At 38.1% G+C, this 26,793-nt stretch overlaps 2 protein-coding genes across 3 annotated transcripts in view; one reads left to right on the forward strand and one right to left on the reverse strand.

Moving 5' to 3' along the window:
* Positions 1–1,553: 1,553 nt before the first annotated feature.
* LOC144637393 (transcription factor Jun-like) lies at positions 1,554–3,479 on the reverse strand. The gene has a single exon (XM_078496458.1). It carries the CDS (start codon positions 3,392–3,394, stop codon positions 2,399–2,401), a length of 996 nt encoding a protein of 331 aa, XP_078352584.1. The 5' UTR covers positions 3,395–3,479; the 3' UTR covers positions 1,554–2,398.
* Positions 3,480–5,969: 2,490 nt separating this feature from the next.
* LOC144638817 (mutS protein homolog 5-like) overlaps positions 5,970–26,793 on the forward strand; it is a 29,460-nt gene continuing 8,636 nt past the window's right edge. Inside the window, exons 1-24 of one of the 2 annotated variants that reach the window (XM_078498087.1) lie at positions 5,970–6,801; positions 7,991–8,114; positions 8,788–8,868; positions 9,231–9,299; positions 12,132–12,259; positions 13,213–13,322; positions 13,713–13,748; positions 17,684–17,775; positions 17,855–17,900; positions 18,637–18,775; positions 20,425–20,487; positions 20,912–20,983; positions 21,151–21,207; positions 21,310–21,382; positions 21,935–22,044; positions 22,673–22,753; positions 22,859–22,904; positions 23,003–23,044; positions 23,500–23,596; positions 24,040–24,129; positions 25,058–25,184; positions 25,579–25,728; positions 26,390–26,464; positions 26,609–26,752. In XM_078498087.1, coding sequence (XP_078354213.1) covers positions 6,445–6,801; positions 7,991–8,114; positions 8,788–8,868; positions 9,231–9,299; positions 12,132–12,259; positions 13,213–13,322; positions 13,713–13,748; positions 17,684–17,775; positions 17,855–17,900; positions 18,637–18,775; positions 20,425–20,487; positions 20,912–20,983; positions 21,151–21,207; positions 21,310–21,382; positions 21,935–22,044; positions 22,673–22,753; positions 22,859–22,904; positions 23,003–23,044; positions 23,500–23,596; positions 24,040–24,129; positions 25,058–25,184; positions 25,579–25,728; positions 26,390–26,464; positions 26,609–26,752 — 2,409 coding nt within the window. In that variant the 5' untranslated portion in view covers positions 5,970–6,444. Of the gene's footprint in view, positions 6,802–7,990; positions 8,115–8,787; positions 8,869–9,230; positions 9,300–12,131; positions 12,260–13,212; positions 13,323–13,712; positions 13,749–17,683; positions 17,776–17,854; positions 17,901–18,636; positions 18,776–20,424; positions 20,488–20,911; positions 20,984–21,150; positions 21,208–21,309; positions 21,383–21,934; positions 22,045–22,672; positions 22,754–22,858; positions 22,905–23,002; positions 23,045–23,499; positions 23,597–24,039; positions 24,130–25,057; positions 25,185–25,578; positions 25,729–26,389; positions 26,465–26,608; positions 26,753–26,793 lie in introns of those variants that run through there. The other variant, XM_078498088.1, reaches the window with a different exon arrangement.

The following is a 26,793-nucleotide window of genomic DNA, read 5'->3' on the forward strand; positions in this document are numbered from 1 at the left end:
ATGTCATGATCGAATGGGGGCAAAAATCAAAACCCAAAGAAATCCCCAGTAGGGCTTCCAACATAACCCCAAAAAATCCCTTTATCAAAAATTGTCCCCTCAAAGACCTGCAACAGCAAAACCTGTTTGTTTGTACTTTGTTCATATAACTACACAGCAAAGGCACTTCCACGAATCTTCAGATTATTTTTAATACCCCAAAACATCCCTACTTAAATCCAAAGAAAATACTTGCCAATTTTCCTATCCAAAAAAATCCCGGAATAAAAAAAACATGCAAACCCCCAAAAATCTTTCGATCATCCAGTCACTTGAAATCTGGAGTACCCCCCCCCCCCCACCCCCCACCTGGGCCTGCGCTTTGGCACAAATTTTAGAATTCTTTTTTTTTTTTGTACAAATTATGCTGAATTCCCTGACAAGAATTTTCCAGAATTTTTCCCTGTCTTTCTCCAGACCTGTACCAACAATGTTAATGTGAATTCAACTGTCACACAAAAAAAATCAATTTGAAAGCAAAGGAGTTTGCATAACTTTTTGAGTATAACAGTTCAATTTACATATATCTAAAATCATGCAGTAGTCTCTATTTGCAGTTTCTAGCTCTAGCTCTCTACAAAATTATGTGTAGTTCCATAAATTATCCATTCCTCCCCCACAGAAGGGATTTTTTTCCTAAGATCCTCCCACCCTCTGTTTTTTCCCCCCCCCCCCCCCCCCCCGTCCAATTTTTTCTGTGGGGGGAGGGATATGGACATTTTCTGGAACCACAATATCAAAAGCTTTAATTCACATAATCATGCAGGCACAGAACAATTAAATGTTTACTTTGATGGCATATATACACCAAATTCTTAGAAAAAAAAAATGAATAATAATTTTAAGTATATATAATTTGTATTTGCATTCCCTTGATTAAATATCCCAAGTGTTTACATCAAACTGTGTTAGAGCAGACACTTATATATTCGACTCCTGCAGCGTATTCAAGTGCATGCAGTTGTAAATAGCAAAGGTTTTTATCTTAGTATTTATGACAGCAATATATCTTGCTATGTATCTACAGCATACCTTGAATAATTAATCAGATTAATGCTTTAGGGGTTTTCTTACTAGGATAGCAGTCGTGTATATTTGGATTCTAGCAATTAATCAAGAATATGTGCTATATAAATTAGCAGGGGCACAATTTTAATCTTGCAGGCTTGGGCTTGCATGCATGATTATGCTAATAAAATTTTTTATTTATTCTAACACAATACATCTGCCACACCTGTGTTAGTAATGTTAATAATAGATCTGACTCTTGCCAAAACTATGCAAGGACTGCGTGACATCATAGATGTTTTAAATTCCTCACAGTTTTCTCAGAAAAATATGCTTTGCAGACTTCCTGTAAGCCAGTTTTCACGTGGGTGTTGGAAAGTGCAACGAATCAGTTTCTTGCACTTTCCGGAGAGAAAATTTTGCAGGGAAAAACCCTCAAAATTAAGGGGGTTTCACAGTTTCACTTTCTTGCCATAATCCCGATCCCCAAGAAACACACAAAATGCTTTTTCTCTGTGTAAAATGTAATATATTATAACCTTTTCAAATTGCTACATTACAATATTCAATACACATGTTGACTAATCTTATCAAAACAGTAATTTCCTTTCTAATTGATAACAGTACTGGAACTCAACATGATCTTAGTTAAACCTAAACAGATTCTTTACTTGAGATCTTATTAAATATAATTCGTTATTCCTACTTTGTAGATTCGTAAAAATTTCCCGAAACAGTTGTGGTTTAGATCTCGCGTAACATCAAAACAGACAGATCGAAAGTTATATTAGTATTTTGTAATTTTTCCTTTCTGTAATATTTTCTAAAGCAACAACGTTTGTATCTTTCATTTTATGATGCCTGAACGTACAATAAATAAGTTGTGATCGACTTAAAAAGGCTTCAATAACTGTAGGCCTTCGATATAATATGTATAAACGTATGAAAATTGACTCGAACACAACAGTACGTTGTGTAAAACGTAACATTCCTTAATCTAATATTATGTCTAAACTTTGTACGATTATACTTCGCTTGAACAATATTTCTAGAACTGTTGTAGCTACTTAAATTTACTGTTCCATGTTCGTGTACAGTACAGCGATCTCAGGAGTTTACTAGCTTTTACTAGATCGAAAATCCAGCTTTCGAAGACTAAAGCAATAAACTCGCTACATGCAAGATCCCACGTGCTTTGCGATGGAAGTTCCGCTTTCAGGGTGTTTCATACACCAGCTTACAACTATTGGTTCTTATTTACTGCCACGATCAAACGTTCCTTTCAGGTTAACAGTAAGATACAAGCAATTCTCTGCAAAGCTCATTCGTGCTTTAACTTGATTATAATAACTTACGCCGAAGTGGAAACGGCTGTCTGGTTCAAAAGCATAATCTCGCATCCGCCTTGTACATGATCCATAACTTGTAACTTCAACTGACAAACTTGTTTTCTAAGTTCGTAAACTTCCGAATGGAGTTTCGAGTTGATGTCTTTAAGTTCGTCCACTTTCACCTCCAAATCTGCTTCCTTTTCCAGCTTTCTCTTTCGGCATTTTGACGCAGCGACGCGATTTCGTTGCTTCTTTCGTTCGGTCTTGACCGTTTCCTGTAACGCCAAGTCAATCGGCGGGAGAGGCGGTGTTCCGGGCACAACTTGTGACTCGTTCTCCAACTTCACGTTTTCCAGCCGTGGTTGCTGAGGTGGAATCTGAACATTTAATGGCTGAGCGTAGCTTGTTCCTGGAATCGCGGCCCTTTGAAAGTTAGGGAAAATTTGTGTCGCGCCGGAAAACGACGACAACGGAAGTGCTTGTGTTGAAATCGTGGACGTGCCTGTTGCTAACATCGGCGTAGAACTGGCCGCTGTAGCGATTGTAGCCGCCGTGCTGTTTATGGCACTTGCTGCTGCCGCTGCCGAGTTTGCTGCCGCTGTAGCGAACGAAAGATTCAAAGCATTTTGTGCAATAGCGTTTGAATTCAGAGCGTTGAGCACCGCCGATTGTCCGTTCGGGTCTTGTTGATCGTGTAGTTTTTGAAGTGCTTCCATAAACCCTCGCGCATACAATTCTTGTTGTTCTGTAACATTTTGTGTTCCCTTGAATAACTGGGTCGGCGTTGGCGTAGTTAATATTCCTCCATAACCCATGATTAGCTTCTCCAACTCAGGCGAGCCCAGAGTTAACAAATTTAAATCTGGCGATGTCAACAGTGCGCCTTCGAGCGAAGTTTGCCTTCGCGTACTGTTCGCCGACGTAAAATCAAGCTTCAAGTTGCCTTTATCGTATGTAGCACTTTGAGAACTCGATGTTGTGGGCATAATTTCTTCGTCATACAATGATGCTTCCATTCACAAAACAGGTCTTGACAAAACTAGTACTAAAATCAGCTGACTCAGAGTTCAAGATAGCTGAGCGCTGTGAAAACCACGCACTTTTATTTCCGTAGAAAACCATTCATATACGAACTCTGTCATTTTCTATTTTGGTCTGGCTATGTCATGGCAATTCTGATTGGTTGAAACTGTGAACTTTGTTCTTTTCCGAGCGTTGATTGGTTCATTTTTAATTGATTTCATCCGCACGTGACATGCGACACAATTCTATGACGTAAGTCGAAAAACATGCCGAAAACAAAAGGTGTATTTCCTAGGCGACGGAAAGCAGCGCGAATTTTCGATTTAACAACTTCACGAAACTTGTGGAAAGATCCTTAATTTAAAGTCACACACGTACTGTTTATAGTGTTTAATTTTCTGAAGGAGTTGAAAAGCAAACAAATATAAGCAGATGTATTTATTTCGTTAAAAAGATTAAACACGAAGTCGGTACTAAAAATGGCAAGAATCGGTTTCGAAAAATACTGTAAACAGTCAAATTATTTCCCGGAACATCGTGCATAAATTTTGTATTCCTCGGGCGGGAAGTGTGCATTTTATATTTTATGACTTATTTTTCCCAAAGGAAATGTCGTTTTTCGGTGGAAACTACGACTAAAATACTGCAACAGAGTTTTAACAGTCGCGCCCAGCCGCCCACTTTCCGCGATTTCTTTTCGGTTTTGTAGATATTTATTTTTCTGGGGAAAGCGCAATGTTTTTGTTTCCTTTATCGATTGTTTCCTATTGATTTTCCGCCGTAATTTTGTTAAGCGTGACGGCGGCCATCTTTGAACGCGTGCTTAAAACCGCAACAAGCTCAAATTTCATTTTGACCGGAACTGGAGTTTTGTAACCTCACGTATGCCCTAATGTATTTTTTTCTGGTACGTGTATTTTTTGCAATCGCTAAAATTTGAGTTGTAAGTTATACAAGCAATTTATCGCCCCAGAACAATCTTTCTAATTCAGCTTGCTAATAATCATTCAAAAGTCACGTAGTACACGAAGCGATATTCTAGTATACCGTTTGTCTGGTGTTTTTGTCTAGACTGAAATTTCGAAATATAATTTCTACCCACGTACGAAAGCGTTTTGTTTTAAAACTTATTATTTTTATAACAAGCGCTTTTTATTTCTAGCAATTCAGGTTTAATGGTTTTCCACGTTTCTCATAAAAAGCCACATTTTATGGTATCTTTCTAAACGTGCCTCGAATTATAAATTTTTAGTGTTTTCTTGTTTGCCAAACAGGTGCAAGGTGTGAATGTCAAACTCAGATTACCATATAAGGCAAATAAGAGTTAAAGAATTATCATGTTAGAAATCTTAATATTATGGGTAGTCACGATTCATTTAAAATCTTCCGTCGGTAATTTTTCTGTCGCCGGAAAATTAAACCGATTTCCTTCCCTGAACTGAGTTTCGTGTATAAATCAGCGAAAACGAAAGGGAAGTTAAAGATTTGTGCGTTTGATAACTCTAACCAGATTTTATGTTCTCGTCTAATAAATATAAAATAGAATATTCAAAACATTGGTTTGTATTTTAGAACCATGTTTGGTAACGATATTTTATGTTTGTTTGCATCATTTATTAATCCTCCATGATATTGGTAAAGCTTGTATGCGATCACGAAATGATAATGCCGAATTTTAAATCTACAATCTATAAAAAAATTCCGAGAATAGAGAGAAGAAATCAGTAAAATGGCATTTAAATTCGGGAGTGGTAAGAGTTTGACACATGCGCTGTTTTTAAAATTTTGCCAGGTCCTGAGTTTCTTTGAAAAAGCTCTTTTATATTTCATGATTTAATAGAATTGTTTAAGAACGTGTTACATTAACAAAAGTTAATTTCACTATGGTGTGAAAGGCCTTTTTGATGATCAATTTCATCACGTTTTTATTAGCTCAAGTTTGAATGGGTTTATCTCTTTTTTGTCTTGAATGGGTTTCTCGCAGTAAAATGGGTTTTCCCAGCACCAACAGGTGAAGCGACTTCCGCTCCGAAGCGATGACTGAAAATCCATCAATAAAAGACAAAAAGAATCATGTAAATTTATGTGTACCGTAATCGGAAGCACGCCTCTAAAATGAACGCGGAATCAGGTTTTCATAACATATGGCGCTAATAGAGGGAGGGGTCTTCTGACTAAACAGGAAACCAATTTCTGAGGCAAACGGAAACTTGCGGTGAAAGAAACTGAAAGGATTTCTGAGACAACACTATGTTAAACCTTGACTAGACATGACTCCGCAAAAAAGGTCGCTCGATATTTTCATTTGATATTAGAAGGCTAAGCTTTAAAGCTTTTTTTATTTTACCTATAAAAATGTCTTAAGTTTTAGCCTTCCCTATTATATATAATGGCTCTAGCCTTGATTTTGACAGTTTTCCGGTCGGTCGCTTAATTACACCCGAGAAAAGGTGACCAGATAAGACGGCCGAAATTCAGGCTAAAAAGGCCCACTTCAAATGCGTTTCAACAGAACGTATTTCCTACATTTATCATTCGTTCAGCAATGTACTTGGCCTTGTAATTGTGGGCTCTTGTGGTCAAGGTCAAACAAACCGGAAGTGCGACGGTGTACCCACTACCCAGCCGAAGACGCGCAGGCTCTGGGAACGATTATGCACTGGCGGTCACGCAACACTAAAGTACAGCAACGCAAGAGTCACAAGACAGTCAGGTTCGGACTTCGGCCAAGGGAATTTCTAGTTTTCGTTTATCAGGGGACATTTTTCGGAAGTCCACCCAAAAGATAATCTGAGTCCGTCGGGTTCTGACGTCAAGGAACGGTGTAGAAGCCAGTTTAGCCGAATGTCAAACGTATAAAGGATGAAACGAGATAGATTTGGACTCTTCGAGGAAAACAACGTACGCGTGACAATGGTTTTTGGCGGGAAAGCAGACCGGCCGCGTCCGTCGGTGCTTGTTTTGTTTCTTCGTAAGCTTGTATCTCGTTTGAAGTTGAAAACATCGACTTTGTAATAAGCTTATCCTGTCAAAATTTCAAAGAATGAATACTTTACAATATGCGTCGACTTCGACATCGTCAGCAGCAATTTCTACGCCGACTAGTGGTGCAAACGCTTTTCCGAGGAGGTCCGAGTGGACTTCTTCAACGGGCGACAACGAACGTAGCGCAAAAAGACAGAACTCCGCGGACCATTCGGGAGCTGCTTTCAAGCGCCAAAGAACTCCTTCCTCGAGTTTTACAGCAAATAACGAAAACGTCTCCACAAGTGACAGACGTTCTTTGGGAACGGAAGTTGACAGAGACGAGGGAGAAGGCATGGACGAGAATGACATTGTGCATCAGAGAAATCTTGGAGCCGCTCAACAAGATGGAAGTCCCGTAGAATCAGAAGTGAAGGTAGCTTAACAATTTTTGTAAAGATCATATGCGTGTTTCAAACTAACTGACTTAAAATATAAGGGGTGGATAGAGAGGTGTAAACGTTTCTTTAATAGGCAGGGTGGATCAGGGGGATGTCAAATTATTTTGGTGATTAAATGAGTCATTTTCTTTTTGTTATTAATCCTCTCTGTACCTGTCTGCACAAAATAGCCTGCGTGGCCGGCGTCCGAAGGGGGGGAGAAGGGAAGTTCGAGAAACGATCGCGCTTTGCTCTCTCTCTCGCGCTTCGAGCTCGAACTTCCCTTCTCCCTCCCCTTCGGACGCCAGCCACGCAGGCTAGTTTGCACAAAAGGGCGTATACCAGGGAATGCCAGTGTTGCCTGTCCTTTGCCAACTTCACCACCCACTCCCGACGCCATCCTTTCTCCTTCATCTCCCACTCAACCAATTAAGTCTCCAGTCTTCCTGGGACTTCCCCTCTTTGACCTCTTTCTTGCATGCTTTGTACTATCATAAAGCATGCCGGATAAACCAATGACAGCGCTTGTTAGATTTGCACTTAATTATAAAATACATTATCATAGAAATTTTTAATTTATTTATTTGAAAAGATCGACGTTTGTCTCACAGCCGATCTTAACACGTCCTATCCGTCTGAAGCAGACAGGTACACTGTAGAACGTGTTGGTCGATCTTAATTCAATGGACGAACTCAACTGAGTCAAACGTTGAACTTATTATGAACTTAATTCGCTCAGTTTAGCTCATTTCATGTGAAGTTCAATGTTTAGTCCAGGCCTAAGCGATCCACTGTATAGTGATACATCCTGTGGATAGTGTTGTCCTTCTTTTGAGCAACCGTTGGCAAATTTATTGAAATAACATAAACCATGTTTGCAAGCAGATATCTTCCCTATACAGTGTATAAGCACCGTAACATATCATTTTTAACTGCTAGTGAATATAAGACATTTCTGTACAAATTATGTACCTTGATTTTTTCCGGGAGTCTGACTCCTCATTCCCTGGGACAAAACCATTGTTACAAGTATAAAAACATGAAGCAAACAAACTAGCCAAACCAAAAATAGTTGTCCGCCTGCAGTGAGCTATCTGCATAACCTGAGATAATATTTACTCATCTTCTGTCAACATATAGAAGAACAGTTAATTATTTCATTAATTTAACTATTTGTTTTTTCAGCGAGTGTTGTCAGTGGTTTGGAGTAAAGGCAAACTGGGTTCTGCTTACTATGACACAGAGACTTCACAACTCTACCTTCAAATGGATGTAGTAGAGACAAAAGATTTTCAGTTTCTCAAGAGAGGTAAATGTATTTGTGACCCTCCATGGGAAAACACAGCTTATCGATAAAAGCGTTTTTTTGGGGGGTTTGAGGTCACTTAGAAACCCTTTGGAAACCCGGTTTCGGAGGTTTGAAACCCTTTGGAAACCCTTTAGAAACCTGTTGGAAACCCTTTGGAAACCCTTTGGAAACCCTTTTGTAACCCTTTGGAAACCCTTTGGAGACACTTTGGAAACCCTTTGGAAACACTTTGAAACCCTTTGGAAACTCTTTGAAAACCCTTTGAAACCCTTTGAAAACCTGTTAAAAACGCTTTGCGTACTTTGTAAACCCTTTGAAATGCCAAAAAAGTACTACCTAGGCTCATATTTTTGGTTTTCTAATATCAAATTATTAAGCTACATGTACTATAAAATAGTCCTGGGATTACGGTATATTTTTTGCTCTCAAGTCTGGCATAATTATTATTTTGATATGATGCTGCTATATAATAATAATAATAATTTATACATCAGTTTATATAGCGATACGCTATATAAAAAAAATTAGCCTTTGTAAGTACAAGGATTTAGCCTTACTGTTTGTCCATTTTATTTTAAATTTTAAAGCATTTACCGGTAAACATGTTCTTATTTCAAAGTGGGATGGAGGTAGAAAACTGTAAGTTTTAACTTGTGCCTCTTAATTTTCTTAGTAAAAGAACAAGTGCAGGCAGAAATTATCATTACCAGTGCAACACAGGATGAAAGATTACTTAAAATCTTACATGGGCAAGGTAAAATTTATAAACTGCTTTTTCTTTCATTTTATTAGTAACAATTTTTTTATGTTGTGTATACGGTGAAGCTGCAGAAATTATCTTGTGAACAGTTATATACCCAATTCCACTCTAAGATTTCTTTTTTTTTCTTGACAATTGTGATTATGTTGCTATTGAGTGCACTATGCTTCCAGTTTAATTTCTTGTTCTGTAATATTTTTTTATATTTAAGATTGACTCTTCAAAAAACTATTTTCTTGTTTTTTTTTTTTTCTGTTTAGCTCATTAAATAATGCAGTCTAATAAGGCATAATTTCACTGACACATTTCAAGCTTTTTTACTTTGAAAATAATTTATTTGAATGTCTCATTTGTAGAAGGTGAAAACAATGATGAACTAATTTGTGAGACAACAGAAGTTGAAATCCTTCCAAGCATAGATTTTTGTAAGTTCAGTATTCAATGATGTTTATTTTAACAGTTATATGGCACAGATTTCTTGAATAGATAACTAACATGCATAATGCTACATTTTCTATAATTTATTATATAATAACCTGAATTCTACGCGCATTTTGATTGGTTCTTACTTATGATCTATTAGAGTACAGACACATGGATGACGTCACGCGGTGGTGTGACTCGGGTGTGTGATCAGCGTGATAGTCCAAATCAGAGTTGTCGGCAAAGTTTTTCAAACTTACGAGGCCACAACAAAGCAAAAAAGTTCAGCTTAATTACAAATCCTCATTGAGAAACAATACGCCAAGCATCGTTCACCTTTCGAAGCATTTAACTGGGCGAAACAAGCTTGAAGAAGACAGTGAATTATTCGAGAAATTATCCGTAATCTGTATGAAAGTTTGACCAATGTTGTGCAATTGGACAACGCCACGGGAAACAAACGAATTGCGGTTGAACGCTTCAGTTATGTTTACAGATTTGAACAACTTTCCAAATCGGAATAAAGGTTAGTTTTTTCATTGACTTTCAATTGACCATTTTTCTGTTTATTTAATTAATCGGATTATAACAGTGCTTCATGTTAACAAAAACTTAAGCCTGGTTTTCATATGTCGGCAAAATCCCAGATGATCGGGGATTTCACCGTTTCCCGACCATCCCAGATTTTGCCGTATATCTGCAAAATCTGGGATCAGAGTCGCCTTCATCGGCAATGAAAGACGCTATTTCAGTTGTGAGGGGCGGTGAGAGACTGGAGCTAAGCAATCAAAAGATTGGTAACAAGCTAAAACTATCGCCGACGTCCCCAACACTAAAAATTGGAGTTTTCATATATCTTGAATGATCGCCGACCATCGCAGAAATCTGGGATGCGTCGGGAAAATAGAAACGCTCCCGATTCTCCAGATTTGTCCCCGACCATCCCAGACGATCGGGGATATTTAAGATTTCGAGTTTTCATTAGTCTGCAAAATCTGGGACGGTCGGGAAACAGTAAAATCCCTGATCGTCTGGGATTTTCCCGACATATGAAAACCAGGCTTTAATAGTGAAATCAAAACAACTTAGCTCATCTTTACGGCGGCATTGCTCAAACTGAAGTGTGCCGAAGTCTTGTGTTATTATATAAAACAAATAGATTCCATTTTGCCGTGGGTCTGTTCAGTTATAGATCACAGAAGACGTCAAAATGTGGTATGAACATCAGTGACCCACTCGGCTAGCGCCTCATGGGCCACTTCTCTGTTCATACCACATTTTGACGTCATCTGTGATCTATAACTGAACAGAGCACGGCAAAATGGAATCTATTTGTTAAATATAACACTTGTATAAGTTGAAGGTTAGAAAGTCTATGAGAACCTTTTTTATAGCGAAAACTTCAGTGGCATATGTTGTGGTTTAAATTTATCTTTGGTTTAAAATTTTTCGAACCATTTTGATTATTATTTTTCACGTTGTCTCATAGTCATTATCATAATCTCATAATCTCTTTTTAAAACAAATAGATTCCATTTTGCCGTGGGTCTGTTCAGTTATAGATCACAGAAGACGTCAAAATGTGGTATGGACATCAGTGACCCACTCGGCTAGCGCCTCATGGGCCACTTCTCTGTTCATACCACATTTTGACGTCATCTGTGATCTATAACTGAACAGACGCACGGCAAAATGGAATCTATTTGTTAAATATAACACTTGTATAAGTTGAAGGTTAGAAAGTCTATGAGAACCTTTTTTATAGCGAAAACTTCAGTGGCATATGTTGTGGTTTAAATTTATCTTTGGTTTAAAATTTTTCAAACCATTTTGATTATTATTTTTCACGTTGTCTCATAGTCATTATCATAATCTCATAAAAATTGTCTGCTCATTGGTTATACTTTATTCCCGCTTGCCCACTCGGAAAATATGACTGGCAAAATATCTGCATGTATTATATGTCAATTAAAACATAGAATAACTTAAAGGTGTATAATTATTCAGGGCTCGACAAAAACTTGAATTCCAGCTTTCCCGGCTTTCCCGGACACTTTTCCCCCTTGCCCAGGTTCTTGAACGTATTAATAATTCAACCCCCCCCTCCCCCCAGGGAACATCAGGGAAATTGTGACCCTATTTGTGAAAACGACCCTTAAAGGAAAAGACCATTATATACCATTTCATGTTTCAATGCATTTTCAAACATTGAGAATGCATTATGAAAACATTGTCAATGCCTTCAAATGGAAGATTGACTGAACGCATTTCAATGACCTCTTCAATGAAATGAAAACTTCGAATTTGAAAATCATTTCAAAACCGTTGCCAAACATTCGGAATGCGTTTTGAGACATTGGCAACATATTTCAACAAATCCAAAAACCATTGAGAACTATTTTGAATCAAATCGTTGATTGGAACAGTTTTTGATGCATTATAATTGTATTAATTGCCTTACTTTTTGGGGTGGCTGATTTTATGGAAAATAAGAACCAAAAATGAAGGTTTAAAGGCTTGCAAACAGTGAATTTATCACTGACATGAAGCCTTGTTTAAAGTAGTCTGCATGTTTATTTAAGCTTCCTTTAGTTTTTTTAAAAGTTCATTTATAACCTTTGATTACCCATGACAAATAGGCCAAAAATGTACTGCTTTGTTTCAAAATCCTTGTTTTAGAAATTAAGCTAATTGTTGGTTTGCTGGGGACCTTGCCCGTCGGGCAAGTGGGCATGAAAAGTCACTTGCCCTACAGGAAAATCTACTTGTCCCAGATGACCGGACGGGGTTTTTTGTGAGCCCTGATTATTACTCACTTTGTTTGGTCTGTATAGCTTATGAAGTGTGCAAGAGACGGATTACTGCTTTGAATGCGTGCCTTCCAGGAATTCCACAGCATTTCACAGATGATGAAAGAGATATACATATGAGCTCACTTGTACCATTTGACAGCATCAGCATGGTAAAACCTGACTTTTATATCCCATAAACTTTAGCATGTTTACTGTTTGCAAAAGCTATTAATTCTCTATTCTACTTGGTTATTCCACATGTACCCTTTCCTGTCCACCCTATCTACTGTGCCGTACCCTACCCCACCCTATTCTACCCTACCTATCCTACCACACCCCACCCTATCTACCCTGCCCTACCCTATCCTAGCCCACCCTTTCCTATCCTACCCGACCCTATCCTACCCCACACTACCCAACCCTACTCTACCATCCTCTACCCTTCCTTATCCTACTATACCCTACCCTTCCCCACCCCACCCTACCTTTCCAAACTCTACCTTATCTGTCCTACCCACACTACCCCGGCTTCTGTACCATACCCTACACAACCCCATCTTTAAACCCTAGTCTATACTATGTTACTCTGCTCTAATCTGCTGTAATCTGTACCCTATCCCTACTATGGACACTACTGCATCATACCTTGTACTGTACCATGTGTGGGGATTGTACTGTTTGCCACTGCACTAAACTGTAGTGTGCCCTGCACCACTCTGCCCTACCTTACTCTGCTCTATCCTTCAGTTGGTCTGTTGTACTCCACTGGTGGCCAGGTGCATAAGGAATTCAGATCTTAATGTTTAAGTGCTTGGAATTCAATCCTTTAGAGCAGCTTTCAATTGAGTGTCGTAAAACCAAAACCAAAGTAATTACTCTGGGCAATCACAAAGGACACAGACAATCCAGTGAACCAATCAAAACTCGAAGCAAATACATGTAGCTGGCACGAAGCGCGGGAAAACGTGCGCGAGCGAGTCTCGATTGGTTTTGGTTTTACTCCTGATTGGCTGAGAAAGTGGGGCGAGATTTTTAAGCCAATCACTAAGCGTAGTAATACAAAACCAAAGCAAACTCAAGTGAAAACTGCACTAACAATGGCTTTTCTAACTGATACACACAGGTTCGAAGTGCTGGAGCGCTGATCAAGTACATAGACAAGAAGAGAATTGGAGTTGAAATGGAGGACCCTGATGTGCGAGTTCCCATTTTGGGACTTAAAGTATTCTCTTTGTAAGTAATTGGTGCATTAATTAAGTTACAGTTAGTATTAAAGTGAATTCATGAGTGTTGTGGAGACTACAGTGAAACCCAGGCCTGCAGCCATATGGCACCCAGCCACATGTACTGTAAACATACATGTACACAGTCTGAATTTAATATTAGTCATGTAATACATGTACAACCAGATTCTGGTAGCTAGTTTGTGGTTTGGATTATTGGGATTCGACTGTACTATTTATGGGCATTCTTACAAAGGAATTTCAGCTCAGTCAGTCAGATGATCGTTATATTATAACATTAGTTTTTATGAAAACTGTAGGCAGGTAGGTCAATGAATTGGTCTAAATATTTAAACTAGTAAAATTTAATTGTAAAAGTCTTTTCTTTCAATATTTGCAGGAGTGATCTTCTCATTGTAGATAATAACACTTACAGGTATGTGAATGAAGTATTTTTGTGACAAATAGCTTTATATATTAATAATTAGTTGCCAGATTGGGTGTGAATGGCCAATTTGAGACTTTTTGTCAGCACTTTTAAAGTAATAACAAGTTAATTTGTAGCCAATTCAGAAAAAGGGCTGTGGAAGTGACTGGCTATGACCCATACATTCTTAAACTTTTCTTGATCTTAAAACTTCCACTCATGCTTTGGATATCTGCAAATTTGGTATTTCCTTTTTTGGGGACCGTGGAGGGGAGGCGGAGTAGGGGGACAATAGTGCTGCATATCTTTGTTCATTTAATAGAACCAATTAAATGATGGGCTTGAGTTGGTTTTCTGTTAGTTCCTTGGAGTGGAAAACACTTTTGGAAAACTAAAATTAGGAAAGAAAGAAATTTCATTGTTCCGTCACATAACACTGCTGTTTTAGTTCGGTTTCTCAGCATATATATAATCCCATTTAAAATATGACAAAAAAAAAAAAATCATTTCTGAATAACTTTTGTGGAAAGTTAATCTGACATTTCTACCAGCTAATTGTACTCAATAAATTCACACTCAATCAACCACAGATTTGCAGCCACTGAGGGCAAATTGATCGACTGTGAACTCGACTTTGCCCAGCTGTTTCAAGTCTTTGAACTGACTTAAGTTTACCAAAGAGGGTGTGACCTTAATGACACTTTGCCTGGGATGATCAAATGACGGGGATGATCGAAGGATTTTTTTGGGTTTGAAAATTTCGATTCCGGTATTTTTTTGGGTTGGAAAATTTGGCAAGTATTTTTTTGGGTATCTTGATTTAGATAGGGGATTTTTTTGGGTATTAAAAACGAACTAATGTGCCTTGGCGATGAATAAACAAAACGAGCGTTCTTTGTGTTATTTTATTGCACCTCCTGGCAATTTAGGGGTAATTTGACAAGCCTGAGAAGGGATTTTTTCAAGTGGCGCCCGTTTTATGAGGTCCAAATAGGCGTAGAAATTTCTGTAGAGCTGTACGCTTCTACACATTCCATGATTCCTAATCCATAAGTGGGTAGCTCTGGAAATCATGCGAGTTTAAAATGAGAGTTAAAAATGACACGTAGAGCCTTTGAAGCGTAGATTTTAAAATGAGAATGTAGAGCCGTAGAAGCGTAGAGTTTAGAATGAAAATGTAGAGCCGTAGAAGCGTAGAGTTTAGAATGAAAACGTAGAGCCGTAGAACCGTAGAGTTAAGAATGAACTGAAAACGTAGAGCCGTAGAAGGGTAGAGTTAAGTACATAGCGTATAGTACACTTCTACAAGCCTACTTCTGTACGTCAGTGTTCATTCTCTACGCGTCTACGACTCTTGAAAGCGTAGAGCTGTAGAAGCGTAGAGTATAAAGTACACAGCGTAAAGGACACTTCAATAAACCTGCGTGTTCATTTTAAACTATACGCTTCTACGGCTATACGTTTTCTAAACGGTACGCATATTATTATACAACGTTATACAGCTCTACGTTCTCATTCTAAACTGTACGCTTTTACGGTCCTACGCTTTTAAGGCTCTACGTTATTAATCTTTAGTATATGCTTCTACGAGTCTACTTTTTTATTGTAAACGGTATGCTTCTGCGAGTCTACGTTTTTATTCTAAATTGTACACTTCTACAAGTCTATGTTTTCATTCTAAACTGTACGCTTTTACAGCACTTCATTTTATATTGACGATAAAACGAAGTTATTTGGCAATAAACACAAGGTTTGAGAACGGGCAAAATTAATTTTCATTTGTATTACACAAGGAAGAATAGAATGTAAACGTAGAGTTATAGAAGCGTAGCTCTAGCTAAGAATTAAAATGTAGACCCGTAGACGTGTCGAGTTAAAATGAAAATGTAGACCCATAGAAGCATACAGGTTGGAATAGTACGGAATAAGAACATAGGGCCGTAGAAGCGTAGAGTTTTTAATAAAAAAGAAGACCTGTTGAAGGGTACCGTTAAGTTTGCAATTATAGAGCTGTAGACGCGTGGCGATTACAATGAAATTTTAAAGTTGCAAAACCGCATAGTTTAAAATGAAAATGGAGCAGTGGTAGAAGCCTCGAGTTAAGAATAAAAACGTAGAGCCGTAGAAGCGCACAGTTTAGAATGAAAACGTAGAGCCGTAGAAGCGTAGAGTTTAGAATAAAAACGTAAAGCCGTAGAACTGTGGTGTTTTGAATGAAAACGTAGAACCGTAGAGTTTAGAATGAAAACGTTAAGGTGTAGATAGAAGCGTAGAGTTTAGAATGAAAACGTAGAGCCGTAGAGTTTAGAATGAAAACGTTAAGGTGTAGATAGAAGCGTAGAGTTTAGAATGAAAACGTTAAGGTGTAGAAGCGTAGAGTTTAGAATGAAAACGTAGAGCCGTAGAGTTTAGAATGAAAACGTTAGGCTGTAGAACCGTAGAGTTTAGAATGAAAACGTAGAGCTGTAGAAGCGTAGAGTTTAGAATAAAAACGTAGAGCTGTAGAAGCGTAGAGTTCAGAATAAAAACGTAGAGCCGTAGAAGTGTACAGTTTAGAATGAAAACGTAGAGCTGTTGGGCTGTAGAGTTTAGAATGAAAACGTAGAGCCGTAGAAGTGTAGAGTTTAGAATGAAAACGTAGAGCCGTAGAAGCATACAGTTTAGAATGGAGACGTAGAGCCGTAGAAGCGTACAGTTTAGAATGAAAACGTAGAGCTGTTGGGCTGTAGAGTTTAGAATGAAAACGTAGAGCCGTGGAAGTGTAGAGTTTAGAATGAAAACGTAGAGCCGTAGAAGCGTACAGTTTAGAATGGAGACGTAGAGCCGTAGAAGCGTGGAGTTTAGAATGAAAACGTAGAGCCGTAGAAGTGCACAGTTTAGAATGAAAACGTAGAGCCGTAGAAGTGCACAGTTTAGAATAAAAACGTTGAGCCGTAGAAGTGTACAGTTTAGAATGAAAACGTAGAGCTGTTGGGCTGTAGAGTTTAGAATGAAAACGTAGAGCCGTAGAAGTGTAGAGTTTAGAATGAAAATGTTAAGTCGTAGAAGCGTAGAGTTTAGAATGAAAACGTGGAGCCGTAGAAGTGCACAGTTTAGAATAAAAACGTTGAGCCGTAAAAGTGTACATGCAGTTTAGAATGAAAACGTAGAGCTGTTGGGCTGTAGAGTTTAGAATGAAAACGTAGAGCCGTAGAACCGTAGAGTTTAGAAAGAAAACGTAGAGCTGTAGAACCGTAGAGTTTAGAATGAAAACGTAGAGCTGTTGCCGGGCTGTAGATTTTAGAATGAAAACGTAGAGCTGTTGGGCTGTAGAGTTTAGAATGAAAACGTAGAGCCGTAGAACCGTAGAGTTTAGAAAGAAAACGTAGAGCCGTAGAACCGTAGAGTTTAGAATGAAAACGTAGAGCTGTTGGGCTGTAGAGTTTAGAATGAAAACGTAGAGCCGTAGAAGTGTAGAGTTTAGAAAGAAAACGTAGAGCCGTAGAACCGTAGAGTTTAGAATGAAAACGTAGAGCTTTGAAGTGAAGAGTTTAGAAAGAAAACGTGAAGCATTGATAACGAAAAGTTTAGAGTGAAAACGCCTGTACTAATCAACGGCTATACGCATTTTCAAGAGCTACTGTCTTATCTGTGAAAACTGTACTAAGTAGAAGCGTAGAGCTCTACGAAAATCTCTACGCCTATTCGGACCTCATAAAACGTGCCGGGTATAGATTTTTTTGGGGGTTATTTTTGGTTCAGGGATTTTTTTTGGGTAATGTCGGAAGACTTAGGGATTTTTTTGGGTCCTGAATTTTGCCTCCATTCGATCATCCCCGTCATTTACAAGCCGGAGTACCCCCCCTGGGCCTGATACCCACTTGCTCCAAACCGTAATGAATGCCTTGCATGTTTCTTCTGATATGAAGGTGATGTTTAATATGTTGTTTTGCTTTGCATGAAAGTGCTTTGCAGATTTTTCAAAAGGAAAGTCACCCATCTGTGTACAAGATGGGAGCAGGCAACAGTGGTGCTAAGGAAGGACTCTCTCTTTTTGGTAATTATTGTGTACTGTATTGAATCTAACTGTGCTACATTAGAAAAACTTATGTGCTATAATGCTTTCTTTTCTGCAGGCATCTCCAATAGAACTAGATCTGTGATTGGAAGTCATATGTTGAGGTTTGTCCTGAAAATGGTCATTCCAGGCTATTGATATAAAGAAGTTATTGAACGGCATATATGTAATTATTTCTTAAAAATAACATTTAACAATTATTATTCGCTGAAGGCAAAATGATTATATAACAATAATCACTGAGTCTGGGGTGAATAATTGTCTTAGTAATTTTCACAGATTTTGCATACAAAGCGAAAAAGCCACACACATACACAAAAAAATTTCTATTGCACTTAATTTATATTAATTACTTGTTAACTTTTTATGTTTTTTTTTTTCTGCAAAATCTGACTATTATGCTGCTAAATTGGATTAATATGACGATATTGTGAACAACTTGAACGCTCTGATTATAGGAAAATTCACTAAAAACAGACTTGGGATAATTTTTTATGTTTTTATCGTAATTAGTCATGTGTTTTAACATGCCAGGAGACTGGGCAACCACTCCTCAGGTGATAAGGAGTCCTCTAAATATAGTTACATACCTTACTTTACCTTAAGACTAGAAAAGTCCGCTGAGCTTTTTAATAAGCTGGCTTAATCGCATCCTTGGATAAAAATGTCAGAAGAACAAGGGCACCTACATTTTTATTTCGCACTTACTTTTTTTAGTTATACGTTTTCTTATCGTTTTGCACACCAGGCCACAAAGAAAAGATTGTGCAACAACTGTGCATATATGTTTGATAAATATATTTAATTCAATTATAATGGAATTTTTTTTTAACTTAATAGAATGTGGTTTCTACGTCCTTCAAGAGATATCAACCTTTTACAACAAAGACAAAAGGCAGTGTCCTACTTTATGAACCTAAGAAATGCAGAGCTGGTGGCATCTTTACAAGATTGTTTGAAGCATATCAAGAATGTCTCTGTAAGTATCAATACCACATTGGTGATACTTCTCATCTCAAGCCTAAAGTTTTATTTTAATGTGTGATTTTTGATTTTTTTCACAAAACAGTTGGGAAGGGGCATCTTATACATGTAGCATAAATTCGTAGCCACTGGCCAGCTTACTAGTGTCACTTTTAAAGGGACTTTGTCACGGATTTTAAGTGATTTTTGAACCGCCAAAATTTATATTTGTGTCGCAGAAAATCTTAAAATAATAGTCCATTTTTTATTAAAAATTGCTATATTAGAGCACTGAAACTGTTGATGAGCATCTTTGGCTGCGGATGGCTCGGATGGAAACGGACTGCAATTTGAAAAAGTTAGGCAAACGTTTTCTAATTGTTTCTGCGCGTCTTCGAAATATCAATATTTATAGCCGTAGCTTGATTTCTATCCACAAAATTTAAATAAGGTTATATATTTCTCTAGATGTTCAAAGATAAAGTTTATTTAGAGTTTGGTTGCCTACGAATTATTTCAGAACAGTTTAGATCAAAAAACTGCGAAATCCCTGTGACATAGTCCCTTTAAATCTAGCTTACCGTTTTACCATTCTGATGTAACGAACTAAGGAGACCTGAACATTTACTAGTAGCCCAGTTGGGAACTTTATGATCATCTGTACATGTATACACTTTTAGTATATACACACTCAGTGATCTTGGTGTTTCAAGCAATCTGATTGGTTCGCTATCTCGGGCTAATGAGCATTATTCACTCCCTACGGAGTGAATAATGCTTGATCCAAACTAAAACAAAATGACCGGCGTAAACTCGCGTTTCGCCGGCGTTTCTGAATCGCAAATATTAAGAATACAAGAAGATGCTGAACCAGAAAAGACAAAAAAGGCTAAGAAATTTGGCCTGATGGTTTTCAAAGTAAGAGAAGACTACATATTTCGCAATTTGCAGCACAATGTCCACACAACTCGAGTACTAAAACGATAAACAATTGCTTACCGTCAAGTCGCTCTTCGCAGAAATGAATACCGCAGATTTATCGGCAGGAACATCAAGTGTATTCAACCAAGATCCTCCACAAATATTCAGGAAAAAGTCTTTGTGCAAGAAAACATCCAGTTTTCACCACAGTTCTGCAGACATTCAGTAAGCTTATAATCCAAACTTTCAGGTGGATCCTTCGCCAACTGCTCTTTCAATTTTCAGTTCAAGTGAACTTCAAAAGCTTTGATTCAACGCTCAAAATGTTTTGCAAGCAGGTTTTTGATCAGATTGCAGGTTTGAGTGGTGTTGAAGGACCATTTTGCTAGATTATGACGAGGATTTTATCGAAGATTAACTAGATTTGCCATGTTTGAAGATTCTGTAAACTGTTTCGCGCATGTCGGTTAGTGCCGCTTATATGTACGTTTTCCACGCATGAATTGAGAGGTCAATTAAATCGACTTTAAATCAGGTTTCCTTCTGAAAACTTTGAGATCGCTTGTTGTTGAGATCACTTCGTGTGTATATACTAAAACAATTATTCTTTGAAATCTCGGTGAATAGCGGCAGAATATTCACCTCGATTTCAAAGAATAATTGTTTATAAGCACAGTTTCATAACAGAAATCTATGATGTACATAATTTTTTATATACTTTAAAATATTTATTTTCCCATGCAGGGAATACTCTCAAGAATGACAACAGCTCAAGCATCTGTTGGGGATTGGCAAGCACTGTATAAGGTATTTTAAAGCTTACATCCTATAGTTTTCACAAGTGAATTATGCTAATAGGTATTTAGGTTTCCAGTAAGATTTTATAGGCATACAGCAGGGTGTCATCAAGAAATTCCAACGGGTCAAATTCCCATTGCTCCCACTAAATCTAGTGATGGTCAATCATCGACTTTACCTGAGATTGTACTCCCTACTTTATTAGCTGTCTTTGTTTTCAAGATCTGTGAGATCTGTATGCTGTCTAATTATTATTAGTGCTGAAATCAGGCTACTAATAACCAATCAGATTTGAGAATTTTGTTATACTGTAGTTTTAACTTTTATGGAAAAATTATTTCCATGTCAACTTCAAAAAATTATTGTATAAAGTCGAGAGTAAGTTCTGTTATAGTTTCAAGAACTTTTGTTAAAGAAATTGCTTGTTACACAGACAGCCTATAATGCGACCTACATCGCTGACCTATGCAGAAGGATCCCAAAGGAGATTGAAATTACCAAAAAGGTAATAAGACTGTAGTTTTCTTTAGCTGTTGTCTTCTCTTTTTCAGTTGGCGTGTTGATGATTGCAGTGATGAACCTATATTTTTGTAAGGGAGTCAAATGAAGTGTTTGATTTTAAATTGTATCCCTTCCACTTTCTATCCTTATAAACTGTTTGTTTCCTGTCAGGTTGCTACATGTTTTACAGACGAATTGCTAGAAATTGGGAGCCTGATGAGTAAAATAGTAAGTCCATTCATGACTGAATATCTGAAGCATCCTCTTTGACTCCACTGAACAATAATATTCTATTTGCACTTCCTTCTGAAATGAATCTTTTATTCCTAGATCGACTTTGATGAGTCAACAGAGCAAAATCGGTTTGTTGTTAAACCTGGAGTTGATCCTGCCTTGGATGAGAGTTAGTAGGCATTATTTTTAATTGTAACATTTTTATACCCTTCTCATTTTCTCCATACGGTCATCCAATTCTTGACGTTTTTATTGGTTTGTGGGGCATGTGACGAAACAGTTTTAAAAGCATGTTGGAAAAAGATTTTTGATTTTGATTTTGTTATCTTAGATCTATAAGATGATCTATATCAGAGACGAGAGTTTTATTTTTTCCACATCTATACTCTGGATATTGATAAACTCATTGTAAAATCGGCTTTTGTCCTGAAAGATGTTTTTCAACAAATGAGTGTTAATTGAAAATGCCAACATGTTACAATGTAATTTTACAAGATAATGATTTAATATTCAGTGGGTCTTCTTGAAGCTAATTTGTCCGGCAGCCGGTTTCTGGACGTAGAAAAACTGAAAGTGACTTGAACCGCTACTGCGTCAGTTAATTTTGAATAAGTCTGTTAACAGACCTTCTAAAATCGGCTGTGAGCAGGATAGTCAACTGCATAACATCTGTAACTGTACTTATAATAAATCTCTGTGTTATTAAATTTTAAATTTACAGAGAAAAGAACTTACAATGGTCTTCCTGACTTCATGACAAAAGTAGCGCGAGAGGAACTTAGCAAATTAAGTTCCTCCATTACAGAGTGTAACGTCATTTACCTGCCACAGGTAATTGTCAAAATTATTGATGTCCTTTTGCTTTTGTCATTGGCACCCAGCGGATCATATTGGTGAATATCAGTGTTCGGAAGGTCTATTATCCCCTCAGATTTTGTTTAGTGAACTGTTATCTCGAACCTTCGTAATACGGGAAATATAACACCTGTTGCTTGCGGAGAGGTAAAAGTGTTGTTTTGGGAACGGGAAAATGCTAGCTACGATTTTCGGAAACGTAACAACAGCTCGGGTCATAACATCCTCGGAGACCCAGGGGCAGTTAGTCGGAGCGACGGGCAGCTCATCGGGACGACAGAATTTTCGGGCGAAAGTTTCAAAATCCCGTCGTCCCGATGAGCTGCCCGTACGTCGCCCCGACTAACTGCCCCTGGGTCTCCGAGGATGGGGTCATAAGAGTTTGTTACCTAAAACTTTCTGTCACTTTAATAATAAGCTACAAAATCCGACAAGAATAAACTGTGTTTGTTTACATAAATATCCCTTTAAAAGGCCCTAAACGGTACGGGAAAACAATACAACGACTTTTTAAGACTTTTGACTGAATTTCCTCGTTGGATGCTCCGGTTTTGTGGATGCAAAAGTTTTTTAGGTTTTACTTTTTGTATCCATTTTTTCCCAGCTGGGCTATTTGTTAGCAATTCCTCGATCACCGGAGATGAAGGAAGAACAGGATTTTGCAATAGATGGCCTGGAGTTTGTGGTAACTATAGGCTTACTTGTACAATGTTTAAGCATTAACTCTGGTTTAAGCTAATAGGTTCTCCCTTTGTCAACGGGATGGTAACTTATCGATTGTTTGTCTTAGTTTCTTAGCAACAACAGGGTTCACTACAAGAGTGCTCGTACCAGAGGTGAGTTAACCAAGCTTTTAATTCCTAAGAAAGAACGACATGCTGGCCGGTTATTACCATAAATGTTTTGATTGTGAACTTTTCTTTTTCTGTTTCAGAGCTTGATAACCTTTTGGGAGACACACAGTGTGAGATAACAGGTAGGTTAATTCTATTCCTCGAAGCTCCTTTTTTCAATTTATTGCTCGAGAAATCAGTCAAGCGACAAGCTCTTTAGTTGAAGGCAGAAAAAATTAACCACCTGAGAACTTTTCCGGCTAAAAAACTGTGTCTGGTTGAATCTTTGTTTTATTGTGACCCAATTTTCTGCCTTTGATCAAGAAAACTTCACCTTTTGGAAATCTTAGCTACATCCCTGACTTACTTTTGAGCAGGACTATACCAAAAAAGCTAGTTTAGAAAAATGACAGGAAACAGAATAGAAAATTTCTTTAAAGTTGAAAAACGAAGTTCCTTACTTCAACCTAGTTTCCCTCTCCCGTCTTTGTGGACAACATATACTCTAATCGCATGACAGAAATGTTTCCGTATTTTTTATCATGAACCTTCCAAAGATGCGTGCTTCTATAAAATTATTTTTGTGGGCTTTTTTCAGATCACGAGACTGCTATCATGCATCGTCTACAGACTGTTATCCTTGAACACACCAAAGTGCTAATGGACGTCATGGAATGCTCTGCAGAGTTAGACTGGTAATTCGCTTCTCTTTGTAAATAATAGAGCCTTATAGCTCTCAGTCCGGACATTTAAACAAGTTCCTGCTGTTGTTATTTTTATTTTGTCATCAAAATCCATAAAGGCCAGGAAGTAGGTGTTGCAAACATAGCAATTAAATTTACTTTTTGTTTGTTGTAGTTTTCTGTCGCTTTATTGACTTCGCCACTAGAGACATCAATATTGGCTATTTTGCCTTTCCGAACGCAAACACTGAAGCAATTTTCTAATTTTCCTTTAAAGTAAAGCCGATTGCTTCTAGTAGAAACAAACTACATGAGTTTTAAAGGACAGCTTTTCCAGCTTCTGCTACTGAATGGTCCGCCTCAATATTCACTGACAGTGGCTAATAAAATAATGCGCTCCCAATTTCTCTTTGGCTTTCTTACATTTGACTTTTTTTCATCCTTGTTGCTTTTAGTTTGATATCTTTAGCCTTGTGTGCTAGAGAGAACAACTATGTTTGTCCTCAATTGACTACGGACTCTGTTTTGAACATAGAACAAGGGAGGTAAGAAATTGAATGTTATATTCTTCTCTAAAGTACGCGTACGGAATGATTATGATAAATATACATCCCCAAAATACCACGACTTTTTACTAATACCTATACAGAATACGCGATAATGAATATTTGAAAAATCAAGATAATGTTGATTTAACACCAGCGTGCAAAAAAGTTAGTGTCCGCCAGCCTGAGGTTATTAGATTTTGCGGTCGGCCTATAGTGGACTTATTAGAGAGCTTTAGCAAACCACGACGGGAACGTGAACGAGAACGTCACCAAACAAAAAGTTTGATGAGCCGAATAATAGCTCTGCACGTGCGTTTTAAATCCTGGTACATTTCTTGTCCGTTCTCTGCGAAACAACAACGTGAAATGACCAAGTTTTGCGTATATTGGAGAACTTGAACAATGACAGCTAAATTTCCGTATTTCTATCTGGGAATGAGCGCTTTCTTTACATATTCAGCTGGAACTAGTTCCTAGACCAATAGATACACTGAAAACCTTAATCGCGAGATTCTAGAGTAAAATATAAATTCATTTTGCACCAGGCGTTGTCCTTGGCGTCGCCGCCGTCATTGCTAAAGCTCCCTAATCCTTCACTTACCCAACGGGCAAATGAAGCATCATTGGCATCATACGTACTTATAAGAAGTTTTTGTTTGTTTGTTTTATTTTTTGTTTGGGGGGGGGGGGGGGGGCGCTAGTAAAAATGAGTTTTGGGCTAGTTCATCCTGGAATATTCAATTTCTTTGCACCCTGAACACCTTACCACGAAATAAAACCTCTCAACATATTCCTCAACATATTCCTCTATTATCCTTGGGACATTTCCCTCCCCCCCCAACACCATCCCTGTTAGAAATGTACTGTACGTCAATACAGTGGTGACTAAGAAAGCTAAGTTTGTCGTCTGTTTCACTTGCCTTAGGCATCCTTTACAGGAGCTCTGTGTCAATCTCTTTGTTCCAAATGACACGGTGTTTGACAAAGATAGAGGGCGAATGAAAATTTTGACAGGACCAAATGCCAGTGGTAAAAGTGTCTACCTAAAACAGGTAAAAGTGTACCTTAATTGTCTGTATAGTAATTTATTTCCTTCGTAGACACACGAGTCTCGCGCGCTGAATTCACCCTTCGTGAGAAAGGCGTCTGACCCGAGAAAATCCATTCTGATAATGATCAAGCGCAACAGAGAACCGTGTAGTGTTCTTTCTGTCGCGCTTTACCTCCTTAGCCAGGTTTCTTTATTTCTCCCTCATCTTCTATGAATGAATGTAAGGACTGTTCTAATTCGATACAGTAGAATCCCGATTTCTCGAACCCTCGGTTTCTCAAAACTCCCGATTTGTCGAGCCAATTTTCATTTCCCTTGGATAATACTTCTCTGTAATTTTACCGCCGATTTTTCGAAGCAATTTTCGGGATTCAACTGTACATTTGCCCTTACAGGTCGGTTTGATTGTGTTTCTTGCACACATTGGGAGTTTTGTGCCAGCTGAGTCAGCTACTATTGGTATCACGGACAGAATTTTTACACGGATACACACAAGAGAAACTGTTTCAGTTGGTTTGTCAACTTTCATGATAGATCTAAACCAGGTAAGCCATTCAGTACCACGTCTGGCCAATCATATATAGCAATGAACCAATCAGAATTCAAAGAAAAAGCATGCAACACGTGCCATACGCACGCTGGTTTTGATTTCTAGTCTGAAGAACCAAAACTAGTCGTGCGCTTGGTGATAGACTGCAAAACAGTCGTTTTTTTCTCTAAAGTCGTTGGAAAAAGCGCTTACCAAAGGCGCGAAGTCTCACTCACAGTTTTGACATTGGCTCCCGTTCGAAGACCGAGCGCGTTCGCAAAAGATATGACTGTTTTGCAGTCTAGCCTGGTGATATTTGGTTTAAAAACAGCACGTTTGCTCTTACCGTTTACTGAACATTCTCCGCAAAATTTATTTAAACAATTTGCAAAACTAACGGTTATATATGTGTTCGGATCTCGAGGGTCAGGTAAGCCAATTGACTCAGCAATGCCTGCGCTTTGCCTTAATGATAGGATACCACTCCCCCATCATTTCCTTTGTTTTCACTCCTGAATGGAGAGAGACTCTGGAAGAAGGGTAAAGGTCTTGTCTAAGAACTCAAAACAACGACCCCGGCCAGGCTCACTTAATCGAAAAGCGTTCCATTTACTTGGAAATGTTCCGGCTTTCGTTTGAAATCCAAGTTTATTGGTTTGTTGTAATTTTTTTATTAGGTGGCCACTGCAGTGAATGGAGCCACGGAGAATTCATTGGTTATTGTGGACGAATTTGGAAAAGGAACTGCTACGGTACAATCAAACGGCGTTATAAGCGTTATAAGTATCGTTTCAGTACTTATTTACACGTATGCAACTTAAAACGTAGCCCTAAATAGCCTTGCAGTGAATGCTCTCTTAGCGATGTATGTTTTTCTTGTGTTTTCTCTTGGCTAGATCGATGGCCTGTCCTTGTTAACTGCCACACTCCGTCACTGGCTTAGACGGGGAACCAACTGTCCAAAAATTCTTGTATCCACTCACTTCCATAGTCTTGTCAAACAGAAGCTACTGCCGCAAACATCTCTGGTTACGTATCAGGTATCGGTCACTGGAACTTTTTTGCCAGTTTCTAATAATAA

This window comes from Oculina patagonica, chromosome 14 (genome assembly GCF_052425735.1).
Source record: "Oculina patagonica isolate OP01 chromosome 14, crgOcupat, whole genome shotgun sequence".
In the NCBI taxonomy this organism is placed as follows: Eukaryota; Metazoa; Cnidaria; class Anthozoa; order Scleractinia; family Oculinidae; genus Oculina; species Oculina patagonica.

What these genes read in the sequence shown, in the direction of transcription:
- LOC144637393 (XM_078496458.1), bottom strand. Translation starts at nt 3,394, where the DNA reads ATGGAAGCATCATTGTATGACGAAGAAATTATGCCCACAACATCGAGT.